The sequence below is a fragment of the Pyricularia pennisetigena genome, chromosome 6, assembly GCF_004337985.1.
Source record: "Pyricularia pennisetigena strain Br36 chromosome 6, whole genome shotgun sequence".
Taxonomy (NCBI): domain Eukaryota; kingdom Fungi; phylum Ascomycota; class Sordariomycetes; order Magnaporthales; family Pyriculariaceae; genus Pyricularia; species Pyricularia pennisetigena.
In genome coordinates this window covers 2,627,444-2,645,248 of record NC_043744.1, presented here as the reverse complement: position 1 = coordinate 2,645,248, position 17,805 = coordinate 2,627,444, and the positions used below count along the sequence as shown (strand labels likewise).

The window sequence follows — 17,805 nt, the reverse complement described above, 5'->3', positions numbered from 1 at the left end:
CAAAAGCCTTCGCAATGAACTGTTCTGCAGCGTCCAAAGTTAGAGGCCGGATCTACAGGAAACAAAATGTTCCTCGTATGTTTCGCGCGAATTCAGGTGTGGATCGAATGACAAAAGGGCGAACCGCTGGCTGTGTGGGAAAATAAAAATAAAAATAAAATAAAAAAGTCCCCCTGGCCAAAGTCGCAATGATGACTTTAGACTTTTGTTCTGGAAAGCACGTGTTATAACAACCAGCAGAGCACGGAAATCATGAAATCTAAACAAAAGTAGGGTTGAAAAAGGTACAGCGCGTTGAAGCGTGCAGGAGACACTAATATCTAGCCCGACTAAGGAAGAGAATCCCCGGGACGAACGGATGATCTATGCCAACTTGGTAGCAGAACTTCAGGCTGGAACAACTTTTTTCTCGCAGGACATAACCGCATTGGATTTGCTGTCTTTTTGTTTTGTTTTTATTTTTATTTTTTGTTCAGTGACGGACGGGATGAAGGTGCTGCACGCTTGACTGAGACAGGGCAAGGGGCCGAGCTTCTCGGGGAGGGATGGGACGGTGTCAAGGACTAGGCTTGCAGGGATAAAGCTCCGCGATAACAAAGAGCTTGACGGAGAACTTTTTTTTTTTTTTTTTTTTTCTTTCTTTCGACTTGCCTTGTTTGATTATCAAACACATGTGCATGGGGAACAAGGCAAAACAGTGATATGGAATACGGTAGAGCGCCGTTGGAAAGCTAGCGCCCCCCACAGAATCGACGCTAATTGCTGAAGGATCGACTTGGGTACAAGTTCATTTCGAGTCAGTAGTATATTAGCTGCGATTTCCGACTCTGGAGGCGGTCTGGCAGTGTTTAAAATAATATCCGTCAAATGTCAATGACGAGCATAAGTCAGAGTAGCGGGTAAGCTCAACAAAAAGCAACGAGGAGTTTGGCGCTTTCTTTCGCAGACCATGCATTTTTAGAGCATCGGAAGCATCTGTACCTAATGTCCTCTATCCCTCTCTCTCTCTATCTCTTTCTTACTGTGTAATTTTCTCGACTTCTTCACCGCTGTTCGAGCCATGCGCTAGAACCGTCTTGGGATGTCGGATAATTAAGTACGGCACCTATATCACACGGTTTTCCTGTGGTGATATTGATGCTCTCCTGTATGCACGATCTGGCTGGGGTCCCTGGTTACCTCTCGGGATCGCGATGGACATTGGCCGGATCTTGTCCATGACAATGCCCGGAACCATCGCCCACGACAAATGCAACCGGATTTTGATAAAAGTTAATTAGAGGTGCGTTACCCCTTACTACTTGCTACTTAGCTCGACTTGAGGTATTACAAACTTGTGAACAAGCTATGCCCTTGACATGGAGTCCATGACGTGAACTATTGCTGCTAGGTGGGTTACTTTGAGATGACTTGGGAGGGGACGACGTTCGGCATGTAAAATAGCCGTTGTCCGCGGTGGGGCGTTGTTGGAGCGGCGTTAAATGTTCTCCATGCCGAGCTCGGTGTGAGCGAGCAACTGTTGGTTGTGTGGTTGTTGGGTACGCTGTGTCCAAAAAATAAAAGGGTGTTTGTAGATAGATAACCAACCTTCTTTGCACATATGACCAGTCTCTTGGTGCAGCAGGGACAGAGATAGAAAAGAGACAAGGTTCAAGTGCTTTAAAAGAGAAAAGAAAAAAGAAAGAGAGAAACGTTCCACGCAGTGATTAGGCAATTTCAAAGTCTAGGAATCGTCGCAATTGGGTTTCCGGGGATACAAAGTAAGCTACTGACCTAGGTGGGGCAGAATCTCTTGTTTGCTTGCGAGGATTGGTGCAGGGTAGCTAAAAAGAGGAAGTAAATTCATGCCGTTCCATGAACGACCCACTTCAAACTAAACGCGTCTCCTGAACGAGAACATACGCGTCGAATTTTGTCTGGATTTGTGACAACACATTAGCTGCTGTAAGCCTTGCCACAAAATACTTTCAAGATGTCCCAAAAGATCATCGAGATAAATGCTCAAAAGAAGAGCAAGTCTGCAGCGGCAGTGCACCTGCTGCCCTGCACAATCCACCACGATGGTCCAATCGACCAGGTACAAAGTTACTGGAAGCCCACAGAGTCGCAGGATGGTAAGCCTTTTTTTTTTTTTTTTTTTTTCCCTCGACATGTCCCCACTGATTCACTCGACCTGAATACTAACGTCGATTTTCAGGAAAGAAGATTGCATTTTTTCGAGGAAGGAAGTTGCAAGGCAAAACGATCAAGGTTCCGGAAGGGTATAAAGGCGTCGTTGTGGAAAGGGGACCAGAAGATGGGCCAGCAGAGACCGGAGCAGATGAAACTGTGACGATCGATGTTGATGCGGAGGAGAAGGCGGCGACAACTACCTTGGATACGAAAGCCGAGTTTGAAGAGATGGTCATCTGGGGCCATGAGTCCACGGCAGACGCATCCTCGGATCCTTACGTAAGGGGATTGGAAGAATGGGTGGCTCTTGCAGGGCAGGTCAGTGTTTTTCACGCTGAGATTTACTTGACGCTTGTTTTGCTAATATCTGGATTCCGTAGGTTCATTCCTACTAAAGTCTTTTTTTTTTTTTTTTTTTTTTTTTTTTTTTTTGGCAATTTTGGGTTTATTTGTTTTGTTGGGTTATGAGTGTCGTTTCTGCTTGGTACTACTGTAGTGACGGACAGGTTGACTATTGAGCCGAGTTTGGATGCACTCTTGTTTGATTGGTTTTATGGCATGTACGGCGTATGGGAAACTGGGAATATATCATGGTTAATTTGGGCAAGGCAGACAGACAGGCTCGGAGTAAGAGTAAGGTTGGGTTGGTTGCATGTGCTTGGCAAGTAGCGTACTTCCAGGTTGCATGGAGCTGAGCAAGGGGGCAAAAAAAAAAAAAAGAAAAGAAAAAAAAAAGAAATTCAATTAAACTGGACGCGACCCGACGCGTTGTCCTCGTCCCCGCTTTTGCGCCGTTGCCTGGCAATGAGTGCACATCAACTCAATGCCTACAAGCGCCCACTTTCTTTGAGCGCATGAAAAATAACCAACCTTGACGGCTATACATAGCTATATTTCGCGCAAGACTCAACGAACCCTTTTTGAGTTCTGCAGCTAGTCTATTTCTCAGTTCGTCTGCGCGCCACAGTCGCCCCTTACTGATCGCAATGGCGACCCCCTCGAGCGATGCGGGTTTCATGATGTCTGATGCCCCTCGCTCCAGCGGCATCAGGCGTCCTCAGCACCCCAGCTCTTCGGCTGGTCGACCCCGCGCCCCTCCGTCCGAGAGCATGGGCGCGCCCAGCGACGACGAGGGTGATGGCTTCGCCGACGACCAGGTCCCAATCAGATCTCGAAGACCCGACCAACAAGTACCCCGCGTCGAGGACCGCGTTGGTCTTGCTATCCAACAACACTTTGAAGAGTTTATAGAATGGTACGTCTAGGGCTGTCAGGCTAGTATAATCTAGTCAAGTGCATTGCTAACAGTCTCTGGCTTCCTTTTCTTTCAGGTATACCGAAGAGCCCGACTCCTCTGGCCAACCAGCCTCGAGCGCCGTGACAACCAGGGTTTACTACGTAGCGCAGATTCATGGCATGCGGACGCATCAACTCTCAACTCTTTACGTTGACTTCAAACACCTCAGCACCTACCAGAATGGTAACTTGGCAGAGGCGATAGTCAGAGAGTACTATCGCTTCCTGCCTTATCTTACCACAGGTCTGCACAACATGATCGCAAAGTACGAGCCACAATACTTCCGCGAGCACCGCCAAGCAACAACAGCCTCGAGCAACATGACGACCTCGGGTGCCAGCAACGTCGGCTCGGCTAGTCAGAGCGACTTGGCAGAGAAGACAACCAACCAGCAAACGGACAAACTGTTTGCCATAGCCTTCTATAACCTGCCCCTGGTCAGCCGGGTGCGCGCCCTGCGTGCAAAGAATATCGGTCAGCTACTGAGCATATCCGGCACGGTCACTCGCACGTCTGAAGTCCGCCCGGAGCTGTCGTTGGCGACGTTCATGTGCCAGGCCTGCAAGGCCATTGTGCCAAACGTGGAGCAGACTTTCCGCTACACAGAGCCAACGCAGTGCCCCAACGAAAGCTGCCAAAATCGCTTGGCATGGCAGCTTGATATCAGACAAAGCACCTTTGTCGACTGGCAAAAGGTTCGTATCCAAGAGAACAGTAGTGAAATTCCTACAGGCAGCATGCCCCGCACAATGGATGTCGTTATGCGCGGCGAAATCGTCGACCGCGCGAAGGCTGGGGAGAAGTGCGTCTTCACTGGCGCACTCATCGTCGTTCCCGATGTCAGTCAAATGGGCTTGCCAGGACTGAGAGCCACAGCGGTGCGCGACGACAAGGCACCCCGCCCCGCCGAGGCTGGCGGCTCCGGAGTTACTGGACTCAAGGCTCTCGGTGTCAGGGATTTGACTTACAGGTTGGCATTCCTCGCCTGCATGGTAATACCACATAGTGATGGGCTAGGGGGCTCATCAAAGGGAGGCGCGGCCGAGATTGCAGCGGCCTTGGCCCACGCATCTTCTTCGGATGTAACAGAAACACAGGAGGAGGCGCAGGCGGCAGTACTGGCATCATACAGCACATCTGAGATTGATGACCTACGTAGTATGGTGCACAGCGACAAGATTTACGACCGTCTAGTGCAGTCCATTGCGCCAACAGTATATGGTCATAATGTGGTCAAGAAGGGACTGCTCCTACAGCTTATGTCCGGTGTCCACAAAACTACAGCAGAGGGCATGCAGCTCCGTGGCGATATCAACATTTGCATTGTGGGCGATCCGTCAACGTCAAAATCCCAATTCCTCAAATACATCTGCTCATTCGCACCACGGGCGGTTTACACATCAGGAAAGGCATCTTCGGCAGCAGGTTTGACGGCTGCAGTTGTCAAGGACGAGGAAACCGGCGAGTTCACTATCGAAGCCGGTGCTCTGATGCTGGCAGACAATGGAATTTGCGCCATTGACGAGTTTGACAAGATGGACATCGCCGACCAGGTAGCGATCCACGAAGCTATGGAACAGCAAACTATTTCTATCGCCAAGGCAGGTATACAAGCAACTTTGAATGCGCGTACGTCCATCCTAGCGGCCGCCAACCCGGTCGGCGGGAGGTATAACCGAAAGACAACACTTCGGGCCAACATCAACATGAGTGCGCCCATCATGTCTCGTTTCGATCTCTTCTTTGTGGTGCTGGACGAATGCAACGAACGCACCGACCGCCATCTCGCGGAGCACATCGTCGGTATTCACCAGCTACGCGACGAGGCCATCGAGCCTGAGTTTAGCACCGAGCAGCTGCAACGCTACATTCGATTTGCTCGGACGTTCAGGCCCGAGTTCACCGAAGAGGCCAAGCAGACTTTGGTGAAACACTACCGCGAGCTCCGAGCCGACGATGCACAGGGCGGCGTGGGCAAAAACAGCTACCGCATCACGGTTCGGCAGCTGGAAAGTATGATCCGGTTGAGCGAAGCAATTGCCAAGGTCAACTGCGTTGAGGAAATTGCTCCGCACATGGTCGATGAGGCCTACAACCTGCTGCGCCAAAGTATCATCTCCGTTGAACACGACGACGTCGAGGTCGACGACGAAGAGGATGCGCCCGAAGATGACCAGGAGACGCTTCGCCGGGCGGCACAGGCAGGTCAAGCTCAGGACGAGGACTCGCCAATGGGCGGCGAGGAGGCTGCCCAGAACGCCTCGACGGCCCAACCAGCCAGCCACAAGGTGACGATCACCCACGAGAAGTGGGTATCGATGCTGAACATGATGGTCCAGCGCGTCGCCGAGGACGAGGCCTCGGGCAGCGGCGAGGGCATCTCTGGCGACGACCTTGTCAACTGGTACTTGGAGCAGAAGGAGGACGAGCTTGCGAGCGAGGAAGACTTTAACAGGGAAAAGAAATTGGCCACAATGGTGCTCAAGAAGATGGTCAAGGTAAGTCGCGAGATGGGCACCCTTTTTGATGGTGCAGCCCGGCCCGCATATAGCTGTTACTAACTGTGGCACCTATCGTTTTGCAGGAACATATCCTTATGGCCGTCGAGGCCCAGCCCGAGGACGGCCATGCCGCCACCGGAGAGGGCTCATCGGCGCGCGCCGTCCGTGTAGTCTACGTGCTCCACCCCAACTGTGCTGTAGAGGAGATTTAATGAGTCGGAATTTTCTGCATGTTGGTTATATTTCTGGTGATTGTTAGGTCCGTGACGTTGATGCGAAACGAGTTATACCTTTTTTTTGTCTTTTTTGACAAGCTGTGTTTGGTCTTTCTTTTTTTTCTTTTTTTCTTTTTTTTATCATTTGTTTCAGAACACGGTGTTTAAGCTGGCGGAGCGCACACCGCATAACCGCTTTATTATGATATCATGAAGAAGCCAAACACGAATGAACCATCCAGTTAATGCATATTCTCCTTATCCTGAGCTGTACAAGCTGTATCCACTGATAAACTTTGGTGATATTATCATTCTAGTAGGCAGGTCATGTTGCGTCGGTGAACGGCCGTGGGGAGCCTATGTGTGTCGCCTGAACAGAAGAGGTTTAAAAGAGAATAGGGGAGTGGGTCTACGATGACGCAGTCTAGTCTAGGATAATCGGATGAGAAGAGCAAACGGACTGGAAGGATGAAGAAAAATCAGACCTCAAATTCGCCTGGTTGCAAGCTGCCTGCCTAGTCCTCATCGGTTGAACTACTGGCCCTATTGTCCTACTTTCTCATCTCTTTCAGTTACAGAGATGTTGAGACCATTGGGTAGTTTGTTCAGACATCTTTTGACGAGACGGCCTGGTAAGTTATGATTCTAGAAATGGGCACTTGGGTCGGAAACTTTCAGCAATCCGACCCCAATGGAACGATTCGGTATACTCCCCGCCTTGGGTGACAAGTGCCGGCAGGAACATCTATGTTTTCATTCTAAATCTATCCGCATGAAAGCCCTCGGCTTACATCTCATAGGGCTCGTCATTCGTGAATATCAAATACGGTTTCCTCTTAGCGAGGTCTAGGATGGTAGCGGCAAATACCCCATTGGCCCCTATTGATTGCGAGGAAGATGTTAGTCGCTTCGTCCTGACCGAATAGCCAAATTTATGTCAGGTCAGATGACTGGGTTCCTTACAGGCAAACCAACTCCTCGTGTACGATGTGATTTGGTTAACGTCAACACTCTCATGCACAAGACCGAGGAGAGCAGACTTGAGAACAAGCTGCAGACACCCCTTGATTTCTTCATCGTCGTCCGAGGTCTGCGCTTGCATCAAGAGGCTCATAGGCCACGCATTCTGGAGGCCAATGTGAGGTCCTGTAGACGAGGTTTTTAGTCAGCGCACGCACACAAGCAGAAACGTAACCTCTTCGCTTCTGGGTCATGTTGCAAATAGACATACCTCCAATACCCCTGAAATCCCTGCCCTCGAGGTAGTAGGGGTTGGACTGTTTTGCCAGTAGCATCTTTCGCGTGTTCTGATACGTCTTGTCATCCTTTGAAACGAATCCCATCACGGGTAGAGCCAGCAGCGATGGGTAATTGGCGTCATCCATCAAAATCGCCGAGCCGTAGCCGTCCACCTCGTACGCAAACACATCACCGTGGACCTTGTGCTTGACGACGCCGTGCTCCCAGACGCCCTCGGTGATGGTCTTACTCCACCTCTCGACGGTCGCGGTGATGGCGTTGTCGGCCATGTCGGCAGCCTTCAGAGCCTTGGCTGCTCGCCCAAGCTCCACGGCCATCATGGCGTTGGCCGGGATGAAGAAGCCCAGGATGCTGGCATCGTCGCTAGGTCGGAACGCGGACCGCACTAGGCCCGTCCCGTTGCCGAGCGGGTTGCCCACCCCCTGTAGGCTGAGCGTCTCGGTGCCGGCTGTGGTCCTCCGCTGGAACGTGTACTGATTGAGCCTGAAGTTGCCAGTCTTTGAGTTGAAGGTCGGCATCGCCTGATGCTCGAGCACGCTGAGGAGGGTGTCGAGCGCAAGCAGCCAGCGCGAGTTGACAAACTCGGTAGACCCTGTCTTCTCAAAGAAGTCGTTTCCGAGGGCAAGGAAATGAGCCAGGCTGTCGAGCTCATACTTGCACTCAAAGACAAAGTTTGGGTCGTAGTTGGGGTGCACCGTGTCGCCCTGCCCGTTGTGGCTGGGGGAGAGATTGGCAATGGGCGGCGGCTGGAAGGCGTTGCAATACGGACTCTGGATGATGTACTCGGCCTGGGTGTTTATGGCGCCTAGGATTAGGGTGCGGACGGCCTGGTTCTTCTTGGCCAGGGGCTGGTACGGCGCCAGCTGGTTCGTGCTGTCGCGAAGCCATTCGGCGATGATGTCGCCGGTTATAATAAAGGACTGAGGGCCTTCCCAAGCCCCTTTGCCGCCCCTGTTGCCGAAGTAGTCGTCGTCCTCGTCGCGGGGCTTGGTCTTGCGGTTCGTCTTGCCGTCGGTGTGGAACTTGACCGTTGTATCTGTCGTCGAGGGGAACGCGTTCTCAAACAGGCGCGCCATGTCCGGGTCCTTCATCCGCGAGGTGACATCCTTGATGACCTTCTCGATCGCGTCATTGTTGAAGGTCCGACAGCGCGGATCGGGTCGCTGATAAGGTAATCTGAGGGGCCCATTGCTGAACGGGGGACTGTTGAGGAGGGGCAGGACGTTGGTCAGTAAGATGACGTAGACCCAAGCCCAAGTTGGGGAGATATGTCTCTCGTGCTTACTGCTTATATTTTGAATAGCTTGCGTAGTCTGGACAAGCGGCATGGTCGAAATCATGAAATGGTACCTGCGCCGAGTCGTCCGCAGTCGCCTCGGATAAGTGTGCGAGTAACGGCAAAAGGAACAGGAATGTGGTTAGGCCCATGGTGCCCAAAATGCTGGGTCAAGCTTCACCGAGACGTCAATTAACTTTCGGTTCACCCTCAAATCAAAGCAATAAAAATGAGACTGGTAGAGGAAGAAATAACTAAAAGATTTCGGAGGAAAATAAAATCATGGCAAAGGAATCGGAGAGACCAGACTAGTCTAGATCTAGCATCTCAAGCCCAAGTGCTGCAAAGACGAGAACAAAGAAATACGCCTTCCTCCGAATTTCAAGTCACAGCAGCTGTCCAAAAATAACGCAACGATCCCACAGCCACACGAAAGCTCGCGGTTTTTAACAATAAATAATTAAATCAATTCAAAATGTTCGCAAGCAAAAAAAACTGTTTAATATAACGCTTAAAGGCCTATCTGTTATTATATACCAGTATTAACAAATTTGATTATTTATAGTAGTTGGAAATATAAATATAAAGGAACAAAAGTTGAAAAAATGCCGTTACAGGGGGTTACAGGGGATATAGAGGGGATAGAGTTTTTTTTTTTTTTTTTTTCAAATTTGAACATTTTCACTTCAACTTTTTACCAGTTAAATAATTTGCCATCAATTAAATCAGAATCCTACTATATATCTATTTTATTAGATTTCTAGTTGATTTGAGAAAGTCGAGCTTGCGAATTTTATATTGGAAAAGTTATGACTTTGTGAAAATGGCGACTTTTGGTGTGATTTTGCGACCGTTGCGTTGTTTGGACAGGTGCTGGGGAAGGGCGACCCTGCGTCAATCAGCTCAACCCCTGGCTTTCGCTGAGAACCCCTAAAGCTGGGACGTCCTAACGACCACAGTAGTATTTGGAACCACAAGATAAAAAAAAATTACAACGCGAAAAAGTACCAATAGTATTCAAGTATATTTTGATACGGTAAATGGCTGGCAATTCCATATTCTTCATGACAATTAGCCACTATGAGTATCATAGGCTGCCTACCCAAATGCCATGGCAACCCAAAGTACCACTTTCATCGAATCACTTCTTCGAAAAGAACGACATGATGTTACCTTGCCCTTTGGCTCCACCTTTTTTGCCTTTTGCAGCAGATGCTGCGGCCGGCGCAGCAACGACAGGCTTTACTTGCTTTGCAGAACTAGGCGGGGTTTCGTCCTCGGAGAAAGACTCCCAGGCCGCTTCTTGAATGGTGACTGTTAGGCGGAAAGATGTTAGTTGGCTGTACAGCAGACTTTTTTTTTTTTTTTTTTTTTTTTTTTTTTTTTTTTTTTTTTTTTCGACGTCCTGAATTGATAAAGTCAGACTTACCGAGGTAGCCCTGATCGTCCATGATTTGCTTCTTGCGCATGACCCGCTTCCTGCCACGCCTCCGGCCGTCTCCGGTACTAGCCGAGACTACCTCTGCTGGCTCTTCAGGCTCTTTGGGGGCCTCAGGGGCAGGCGCTTCCTCGGGCTCCTCCTCTGGCTCCTCCATCGGGGTGTCTTCACGCTCTTTCTCTTCCTCCACATCGTCATCATCCTCTTCCATCATGCGCTTCAGCTCCTCCTCCCTCTCCTTTCGCGTCTTGCGGCTGGCGGCTCCATCGGCAGGCTCGGCGTTTCTCGGCGCAGGCACGGCTTCCGAATCATCCTCTCCGTCATCTGACATGGCAGTGTCGGTCTGAGAAGGCACGGTGAGCTCGACCTTCTTCTTGGGCTTAGCCTTTGCAAAGGCCTGCATCAAACCGCCGGAGCCGCCCCGTTTCATAGACGATGGGGGCTTTTTGCTGTCGCTTTGCGTAGAGGCCGCAGACGCTGCTTGTGATGACTTTGCAGATGAGGTGTCCTGCGACTTGGACTCGTCTTTGGCAGGCGCATTTGACTTTCCGAACACTCCCTGGGGTTTGGGAGGCTCGGCCTTCACCGGTTGGCTGGGCTTCGGCTCTGACTTTACAGCGGCCGGTGGCGGGACTGCTAATCCTTTCCGGTCTCGTCGCCGCACTTGAGAGTTGCTGATGTTGCCTAATTTTCTGTTCAGCTCAAGAGGATCGTCGGCGGACGCGATCTGAAGGGCTTGCTGAGCTGCATCTGATAGGAGTTGCGGGTCCTTCTATGGCTGTTAGCTCTTTGTCTCCCCGGGCTGGGAATCGATAAACGAAGAACTTACGCTCATAGGGTGCCTCCCTATGCTGTATACGTGAATGGAAGTCACTTGTTCATACTGCGCTAGACAGTCCTCTAGGTTTTCCTCCTTAACCAGAGTGACCGTGAACACTGGTACTTGCTCTGAGTTTTCTTCAACCTCGGGCATAGAGCTCGCCATCTCAATGTCCCCGTCCGGCTGAGAACGCCCATGGAGAGAATCCTCATTTGATTTGACGCCGTACACGAGATAAGTCGCATGAATGGCACCTGGCTTCCGTTCATTTTGCGACTTGTGAAACTCGTAGAGCATTCTTAACGGTCATGACAGTCAGTTATTTGTGGTCTTTCAGATTCAAGTCGTTTCAGAATGAGCTGATGCCGGGCTTACTGCTTGGCGGCATTGAAGCGCACTCCAAGGGATCGGCCAAGGTACCGATAAGTAATCTTGATAAAGTGGTATCTTAGCACGGGGAGTTTTCGAATCGCGATGACAAGATGAGAGGAACAGGCTCACTCACTACTTTGTCCTCGGTCAGAATCTGTTCTGCCAGAAATTTCTTGTAATCTGTCGTGACAGCCATTGTTGCGCCGTCGAGTTTGACATGCACCTAGCTACGTTGCGGAAAACTAACTGCCTGTTCTTTGGGATGACAACCCGTTTTGGTTACGCGACGGCTTGCCAGGTTTCCAACAACAATCAGGACCAAAAGACGCGCTTTCACGTGATCCCACGGTCGGTTGGAAATGTCTGGTTGATGCTGACGTAAGGTGGGTAGAGTGGAGTAAATTGGATAAGACTTTTGCCCGACTACAAACTTGATCTGATCAACGACGTCCCTTCAATCATCAAGTTGCGAAGGGGAACTTCTGCCATACCCTTCGCTAAGCCAAGACTACATATGCATCATCACAGTCCTTGACGCTGCAATCTCATAGAGCAATCGCAATCACATCATCTTGGTGGCTGATTCGTGCTCGGGAAGGTACCAAGAGGCATTCTGCGAAGCGAAGGAGTCGTCATGTCACCACCTCAAGGCAGGTAGCTGAACGTTTGTCTAAAGGCAAACGGGCTTGCGCTTTATCGCTTCGCGCTGCCAGAAAGCGCGCTGGATGCAAGAGCTGAGGTGGTTTAGCCAGTCATCCCAACATCACGACTGGTGTGGCGTGGGCAGGAAAGCACGGCATTTTCGATGTGACACAGACTTGCCACAGGCCGCAGATGGTATGTGCAAAAGTCTGGGGTGTGTGCTCAATGGTACCCATGACCCGGGAGATTGGGCGCGTCTAGTGTTTTACCATGCAGCCCTGAAAACATTGCCGAATATGCAACTTAATGTTATTCGGGAATATCTGCTCCGCGAGTGGTGGCTGGTTATATGGCAGTGGCGTTTACGTTACGTACTCTGTACTGCCTGAGATCATTCAGCTGCGGGATGTATCTGAGTCCCTCGCCCTCTTTATTAGAGTGTAGAGATGCGCTTTGGCATAACGAGATCCATTTTGGGAGTTGGTTCGGTTTCGAAATATGTATAGAACGAGCTGACCATGCCACGATCCTACATATGAGATCAGAGCAAACATCTATCAAATAGTGCCAGTGCAAGCGGATGCAATGCTTCAAATGATTCATACGACCCCCACGAGTTTGCAAACAAGGTATGGTTTCTCGCTAATTTTTACTCTTCTTGTTTATACATTAATCGTTTCCTCCCTTCATCCAGGGCTGATTTCTACTACTGTAGCTGTAAGCAGCCACAGCCGAATTCGAGTTTGGGAGCATTCGAGGCCTTATCACACATGTACGCATATATCAAGTTGATATAACGTCAGGGGCATGGGGTAAGGGTCAGCAACGGAATATTGAATTAAGAAATGTGACATCCCAAAAAGAGCTTTATCAGCTAGAATTAAAGATAAATTTAAGATTTTTTTAAAAAAAAAAAGACATAATATTTTCCCGAAGTTAGGATTTGGTCCAGGCTCAAGCCATGACTGTAGATTTGGAATGCAGGATATGATGGGGTTGACGATGGCGTGCCTGGGACCCCTGGCGGGATCGATGTCGCCATCGACGCCGAGAATGAGCATTCAACAGCTTACACGGCTCACATCCAATTATATCGATCGCTTGGCGCTTGGCGCTTTTGAATGGTAAGCTGTCCTGCCCTAGCTGCATAACGCTAGAGTAAAGCAGCTGGGAGGACTTTTGTAATTGATGCGGACATTTCCGACCTGAACCTCATTTTTTTTTTTTTTCATGTTGATAAGAAGATCGAGATGAAGTTGGTGATTTTGACAATTACCGAAGAGTCATATATCGCAAGAGAAAAAGAAAATTTCAAACAAAAGGAAAAATAGAGGCTGAGTTGGCTGAGGCTTGTCTAGAGGCTGCCACCCTGGGGTGCATACAGCTAGCTAGCCAGCTGCTTTACAGTGCCTGCCAGGTGAGTAAACAAGAGTTTATACCATTGCCTTACCTAAACGTGGGGGACTACGGCCCTGGAGCTAATTAACCCAAAGACGGACCTGTCCGGTTCTCCAACTCTTAGCCCTCCACTTCACTGCTTGCATTGCAACCACCACGTGTGCCAACAACAACTCCAATCAGCATGGAATGAATCACTTTGTATTTTTGGAGAAAGAAAAAAAAAAGACAACACCACTCGGAAACTTCCCAAACCCCAAAACTTAGTGGAACTCAAAGCCTTAATGTTCGTCCGATCCCGCACGTAACCCAAGCTACTACAGATAACCCGCCAATATGCCAAGCTTGACGTGACAAGGTCACCGTGGGCGGCAGCCCCTCCCCGCACGCAGTATGACATGATGCCCAGTGGTTGACTGAAGGCGTCATCACCCAAACGCATGGTTGGTTTGTAGTTTGTTGTCCCCTGTACTGCAGGACCTGGAGGAGGGAACTCTCTCATTCCCCGCATGCACATTGGCACACAAGCTGTCTTTGGAACCTTGCTGCGGTTGTCCGGGCTGTTGGATTTTCAGCACAGGTAAAATAAATGCGTTGAAACGGCTCGATGGAATAGACAAGACCCTTGTTTAAAAAAAGAAAAAAAAATCCTCAAGACAAGTGTCCCCGGGCCAGTAAGATTCTTTTGTTGATCGCCGCGATCTACCGATACCTGAACACGTTGCCCAGGGGTGACGATCATATATGCGCGAGAATATAAACAAGTGAGGGGCCTGGAAAACATGATGCCGCCCAGTCATCCCACTGCCGCCTTGAGATAGATCGCCCAGAACATTGGCATGCTACTTGGCTGGTCTCGCGTGCATTTTCGCCTCTTGGTATGGGGATGTACAATGAATGGCATGGCCACCCTATCTGTCGTCGCTGCCATGCTGCGTTTTTTTTTTTTTTTTTTTTTTGCTTCCGACTGCCACTGGGCACTCATCCAAATGTCGGGCTCAGGGTAGGGGTGGGAAAAAGTCTATTTTTTTTTTTTCCTCATTTTATTTTTCCGTGCTTTTTGTTACCCTTCCCCCTTTTTTCAGCTCCAGTGAGTTTGTCAACACACCACCAAAATTCTTAGCTCGGGCTGTAGCTGCCAAAGTTGGCAATGCGATGCTGAAGCTTGGGGGGCCCGAGTAGCGCGGGGGTCTGGTGTACACATTCTTTTCGTATCCCTGGTTAGTCTTGGTGCGTATCCCTGGGCGTCTAAAACAGAAAAGTGCAATTTAAAGTTGTTATACGTTTTCTTTGATTTATATACCATTGACTCGGGCTGGTGATGATATAAATGGATAGCACACCCCCGAAAGAATCGTCCACTTTTTGGAGAGCATTGTGTCAGCCTCTCGTCTCACAACACAACTGTCTTTCTGTTGCTTGTTTTTGTGTTTACCTCTACACGCTATCATCTGTCTGTCTGCTCTGCAACAACAGAAGCCTCGTCTAGACAAATACACAAACTTCTGGTCGACAGGACCAACAAGCTAGGGGAAAATGGGAGTCGGGCGGACCGCTGCTCGAGTGGTCGGGATAGATGTCGACCGGTACAGCAAGGAGAAACGCGCTGCCGTCCCTGGAAACCCAGTCGGGGTATCTCACTATGTCGAAGCGGAACCAACAGCCAAGGAAGCGCTCGAACAGCTGATCCCAACGGCGGGTGGTGTGAAGCGCTACTTCCGCTCCTTGTTTCCATTTTTGGGCTGGATCTTCCACTACAACCTCACCTGGCTGAGCGGCGACCTGATTGCTGGTAAGCGCTCTCTAGTACAATCCTCTTGAGGAAAAAAAAAAACAAAAAAGACCAACATTTACACGTTAATCACTAACTTGATCCCTCCTCTCCTGTCAGGCATCACGGTTGGCTTTGTTGTCGTCCCTCAGGGGATGGCATACGCCCTGCTGGCCCAGCTGCCCCCCGAATTCGGCCTCTACACCTCATTTGTAGGCTTCCTGTTGTACTGGGCGTTTGCGACAAGCAAAGACATTACCATTGGCACAGTGGCGGTCATGTCCACCATTGTCGGCAACGTTGTCATCCGGGTGCAGTCGACGGAGCCTGATATACCGGCGGAGCAGATCGCAAGATGCCTGGCCCTCCTCTCGGGAGTTGTACTACTGGTTTTGGGTCTCATCCGCTTTGGCTTCATCGTCGAGTTCATATCGCTCACTGCCATCGCCTCCTTCATGACCGGTGCCGCCATCAGCATTGCGGCTGGCCAGGTGCCCACGATGATGGGAATCAGTGGTGTCAGCAGCCGCGATCCGACCTACTTGGTCATCATCAACACCCTAAAGGGGCTGCCTCGGACTAAGCTGGACGCTGCAATGGGCCTTTCGGCCTTGGTAATGCTGTATTCGATCCGCTCTTTTTGCAATCTCATGGCAAGGAGGCAGCCTCGGAGACAGAAGATGTGGTTTTTCATCGCCACCCTGCGCATGGCGTTTGTGATCCTTCTATACATTCTGATCAGCTTCCTTGTGAACCGGAATGTGACCAAGGCCTCAGATGCCAGGTTCAAGATCCTCGGTCCTGTTCCTAGCGGTAAGTCACCTCTTGACACTTGGATACTCATAGCCATGAGGAGTGGCTTCCTCTATTCTACTGTCAGCCCAGGATGCAAATGCTGATCTCTCTGACACTACAGGATTCCAGCATGTGGGCGCGCCAGTGATGACTTCAAAGGTCCTTAATGCAGTGGCACCAGATTTGCCTGTCACAATCATCGTGCTCATCATCGAGCATATCGCAATCTCCAAATCATTCGGACGTATCAACAATTACATCATTGACCCCTCGCAAGAACTTGTCGCCATCGGATTCTCCAACGTGTTTGGCCCGTTTCTCGGCGGCTACCCGGCCACTGGCTCATTCTCTCGAACCGCCATCAAAGCCAAAGCTGGAGTCAGAACGCCGCTGGCTGGCATCTTCACGGCGGCCATCGTGTTGCTTGCCCTCTACGTTCTTACTTCGGTCTTCTTTTACATCCCGTCGGCCAGTTTGGCAGCTCTCATTATCCACGCAGTTGGTGATCTGATCACCCCGCCCAACACTGTCTACCAATTCTGGATGACGTCTCCCATCGAGGTGGTCGTGTTCTTTGCCGGTGTAATTTTGACTATTTTCACAAACATCGAAAATGGAATCTACCTTAACATGGCCGCATCAGCCGCACTGCTGCTGTTCCGGATCGCTCGATCGCCAGGGCGCTTCATGGGCCACACCAGGATCTACACGACTACTGGCGCCGCAGGGGCGACTGCTTCCGAGCTGGAGCAATCAGGAACTGGCCGGGATGCATATTTGGACGAGGAAAGGCGAGACAACTCGAACCCAGACCTACCAATCCGTCAAGTCCACCCAGGCATCTTCGTGTACCGCTTCCCCGACGGGTTCAACTACACCAACTCGGCCGCGCACCTCGACTTCATAACCATGTACGTCTATAAAAAGACGCGCCGGACCGTCCTGGACAACCACTCAAAGATTGGCGACAGGCCCTGGAACGACCCGGGCCCCCGGCGCGGGCAGGTGGTGACGGACGACATGGCAAACCGGCCTATTCTGCGCGCCATGGTCCTCGACTTCAGCTCCATCAACTACGCCGACGTCACCTCGATCCAGGCCCTGATCGACCTGCGTAACCAGTTCGCCAAGCACGCCGCCCCGTCCCCCGTCGAGTGGCACTTTGCCGGCGTCACCAACCGCTGGACCAAGCGCGCCCTGGTGGCCGCCGGCTTCGGTTTCGCCGACACGGCCGCCGAGGCCAACGACTCCACCTCGTCCCCTCCCCGCGACAAGGAGTATGAATCCGACAGCGGCAGCCGTGCCCCGGGTTCCGCCAGCACCCCGGGATCCACCAACACACCATGGGCACCGCTCTTCAGCGTCTCCGTGGTTGATGGGTCTGGGAACGCCGAGCAGCGGCACGAGGATGGGTCTCGGGGGGAGGTCGATGCCGAGAAGGGCAACGGGGCGGCGGCGGCGGCTTCCTCGCGAGGTAGTAGGCTGGTGCCTGTCTATGGGTTGAACAGGCCATTTTTCCATGTCGACGTTGCAGAAGCGGTGCAGAGTGCGCTTTTGAGCATCGAGAGCAATACTTGAGCGGCGCTAATTGATCTGAGTTTCTTCTGATGTAGTGGCCAAAAGAGATTTTAATAATTTATAACGTGCGCCTATCTGCTTTTCTTTCTTTTTCCAAATTTACAGAGACATACCTGGTTTTCAATCATTCGAAATCGTAAACAAAACTTTATCAGGTGACAACAGCAGGGCAGGGTGACAGGAATCATGAGGTGCAGTTGAATACACTCGGCAAGCTTGAGAGGGCTTCTGGAAAATGCATGGATTTTGATGGTGAATGGCAGTCTGTGA

General features: G+C 50.7%; 4 protein-coding genes across 4 annotated transcripts; 2 read left to right on the top strand and 2 right to left on the bottom strand.

Annotated features, from left to right (window-relative positions):
* Positions 1–1,972: 1,972 nt before the first annotated feature.
* On the top strand, positions 1,973–6,182 carry PpBr36_04615 (uncharacterized protein; the record flags this gene model as incomplete). The annotated part of the gene is made up of 5 exons (XM_029891774.1): positions 1,973–2,114; positions 2,198–2,552; positions 3,077–3,427; positions 3,504–5,967; positions 6,054–6,182. 5 exons carry the CDS (start codon positions 1,973–1,975, stop codon positions 6,180–6,182), a joined length of 3,441 nt encoding a protein of 1,146 aa, XP_029749629.1.
* Positions 6,183–6,972: 790 nt separating this feature from the next.
* Positions 6,973–8,873, bottom strand: PpBr36_04614 (uncharacterized protein; the record flags this gene model as incomplete). The annotated part of the gene is made up of 4 exons (XM_029891773.1): positions 6,973–7,064; positions 7,149–7,331; positions 7,417–8,648; positions 8,731–8,873. 4 exons carry the CDS (start codon positions 8,871–8,873, stop codon positions 6,973–6,975), a joined length of 1,650 nt encoding a protein of 549 aa, XP_029749985.1.
* A 989-nt stretch (positions 8,874–9,862) lies between these two features.
* Positions 9,863–11,547, bottom strand: PpBr36_04613 (uncharacterized protein; the record flags this gene model as incomplete). Its single annotated transcript, XM_029891772.1, has 5 exons — positions 9,863–10,035; positions 10,151–10,931; positions 10,989–11,277; positions 11,355–11,410; positions 11,485–11,547. The coding sequence occupies 5 exons, from the start codon at positions 11,545–11,547 to the stop codon at positions 9,863–9,865; spliced, it is 1,362 nt and encodes a 453-aa protein (XP_029749986.1).
* Positions 11,548–14,927: 3,380 nt separating this feature from the next.
* PpBr36_04612 (uncharacterized protein) lies at positions 14,928–17,535 on the top strand (the record flags this gene model as incomplete). Its single annotated transcript, XM_029891771.1, has 3 exons — positions 14,928–15,183; positions 15,283–15,975; positions 16,079–17,535. The coding sequence occupies 3 exons, from the start codon at positions 14,928–14,930 to the stop codon at positions 17,533–17,535; spliced, it is 2,406 nt and encodes an 801-aa protein (XP_029749987.1).
* Between the last annotated feature and the right edge of the window lie 270 nt (positions 17,536–17,805).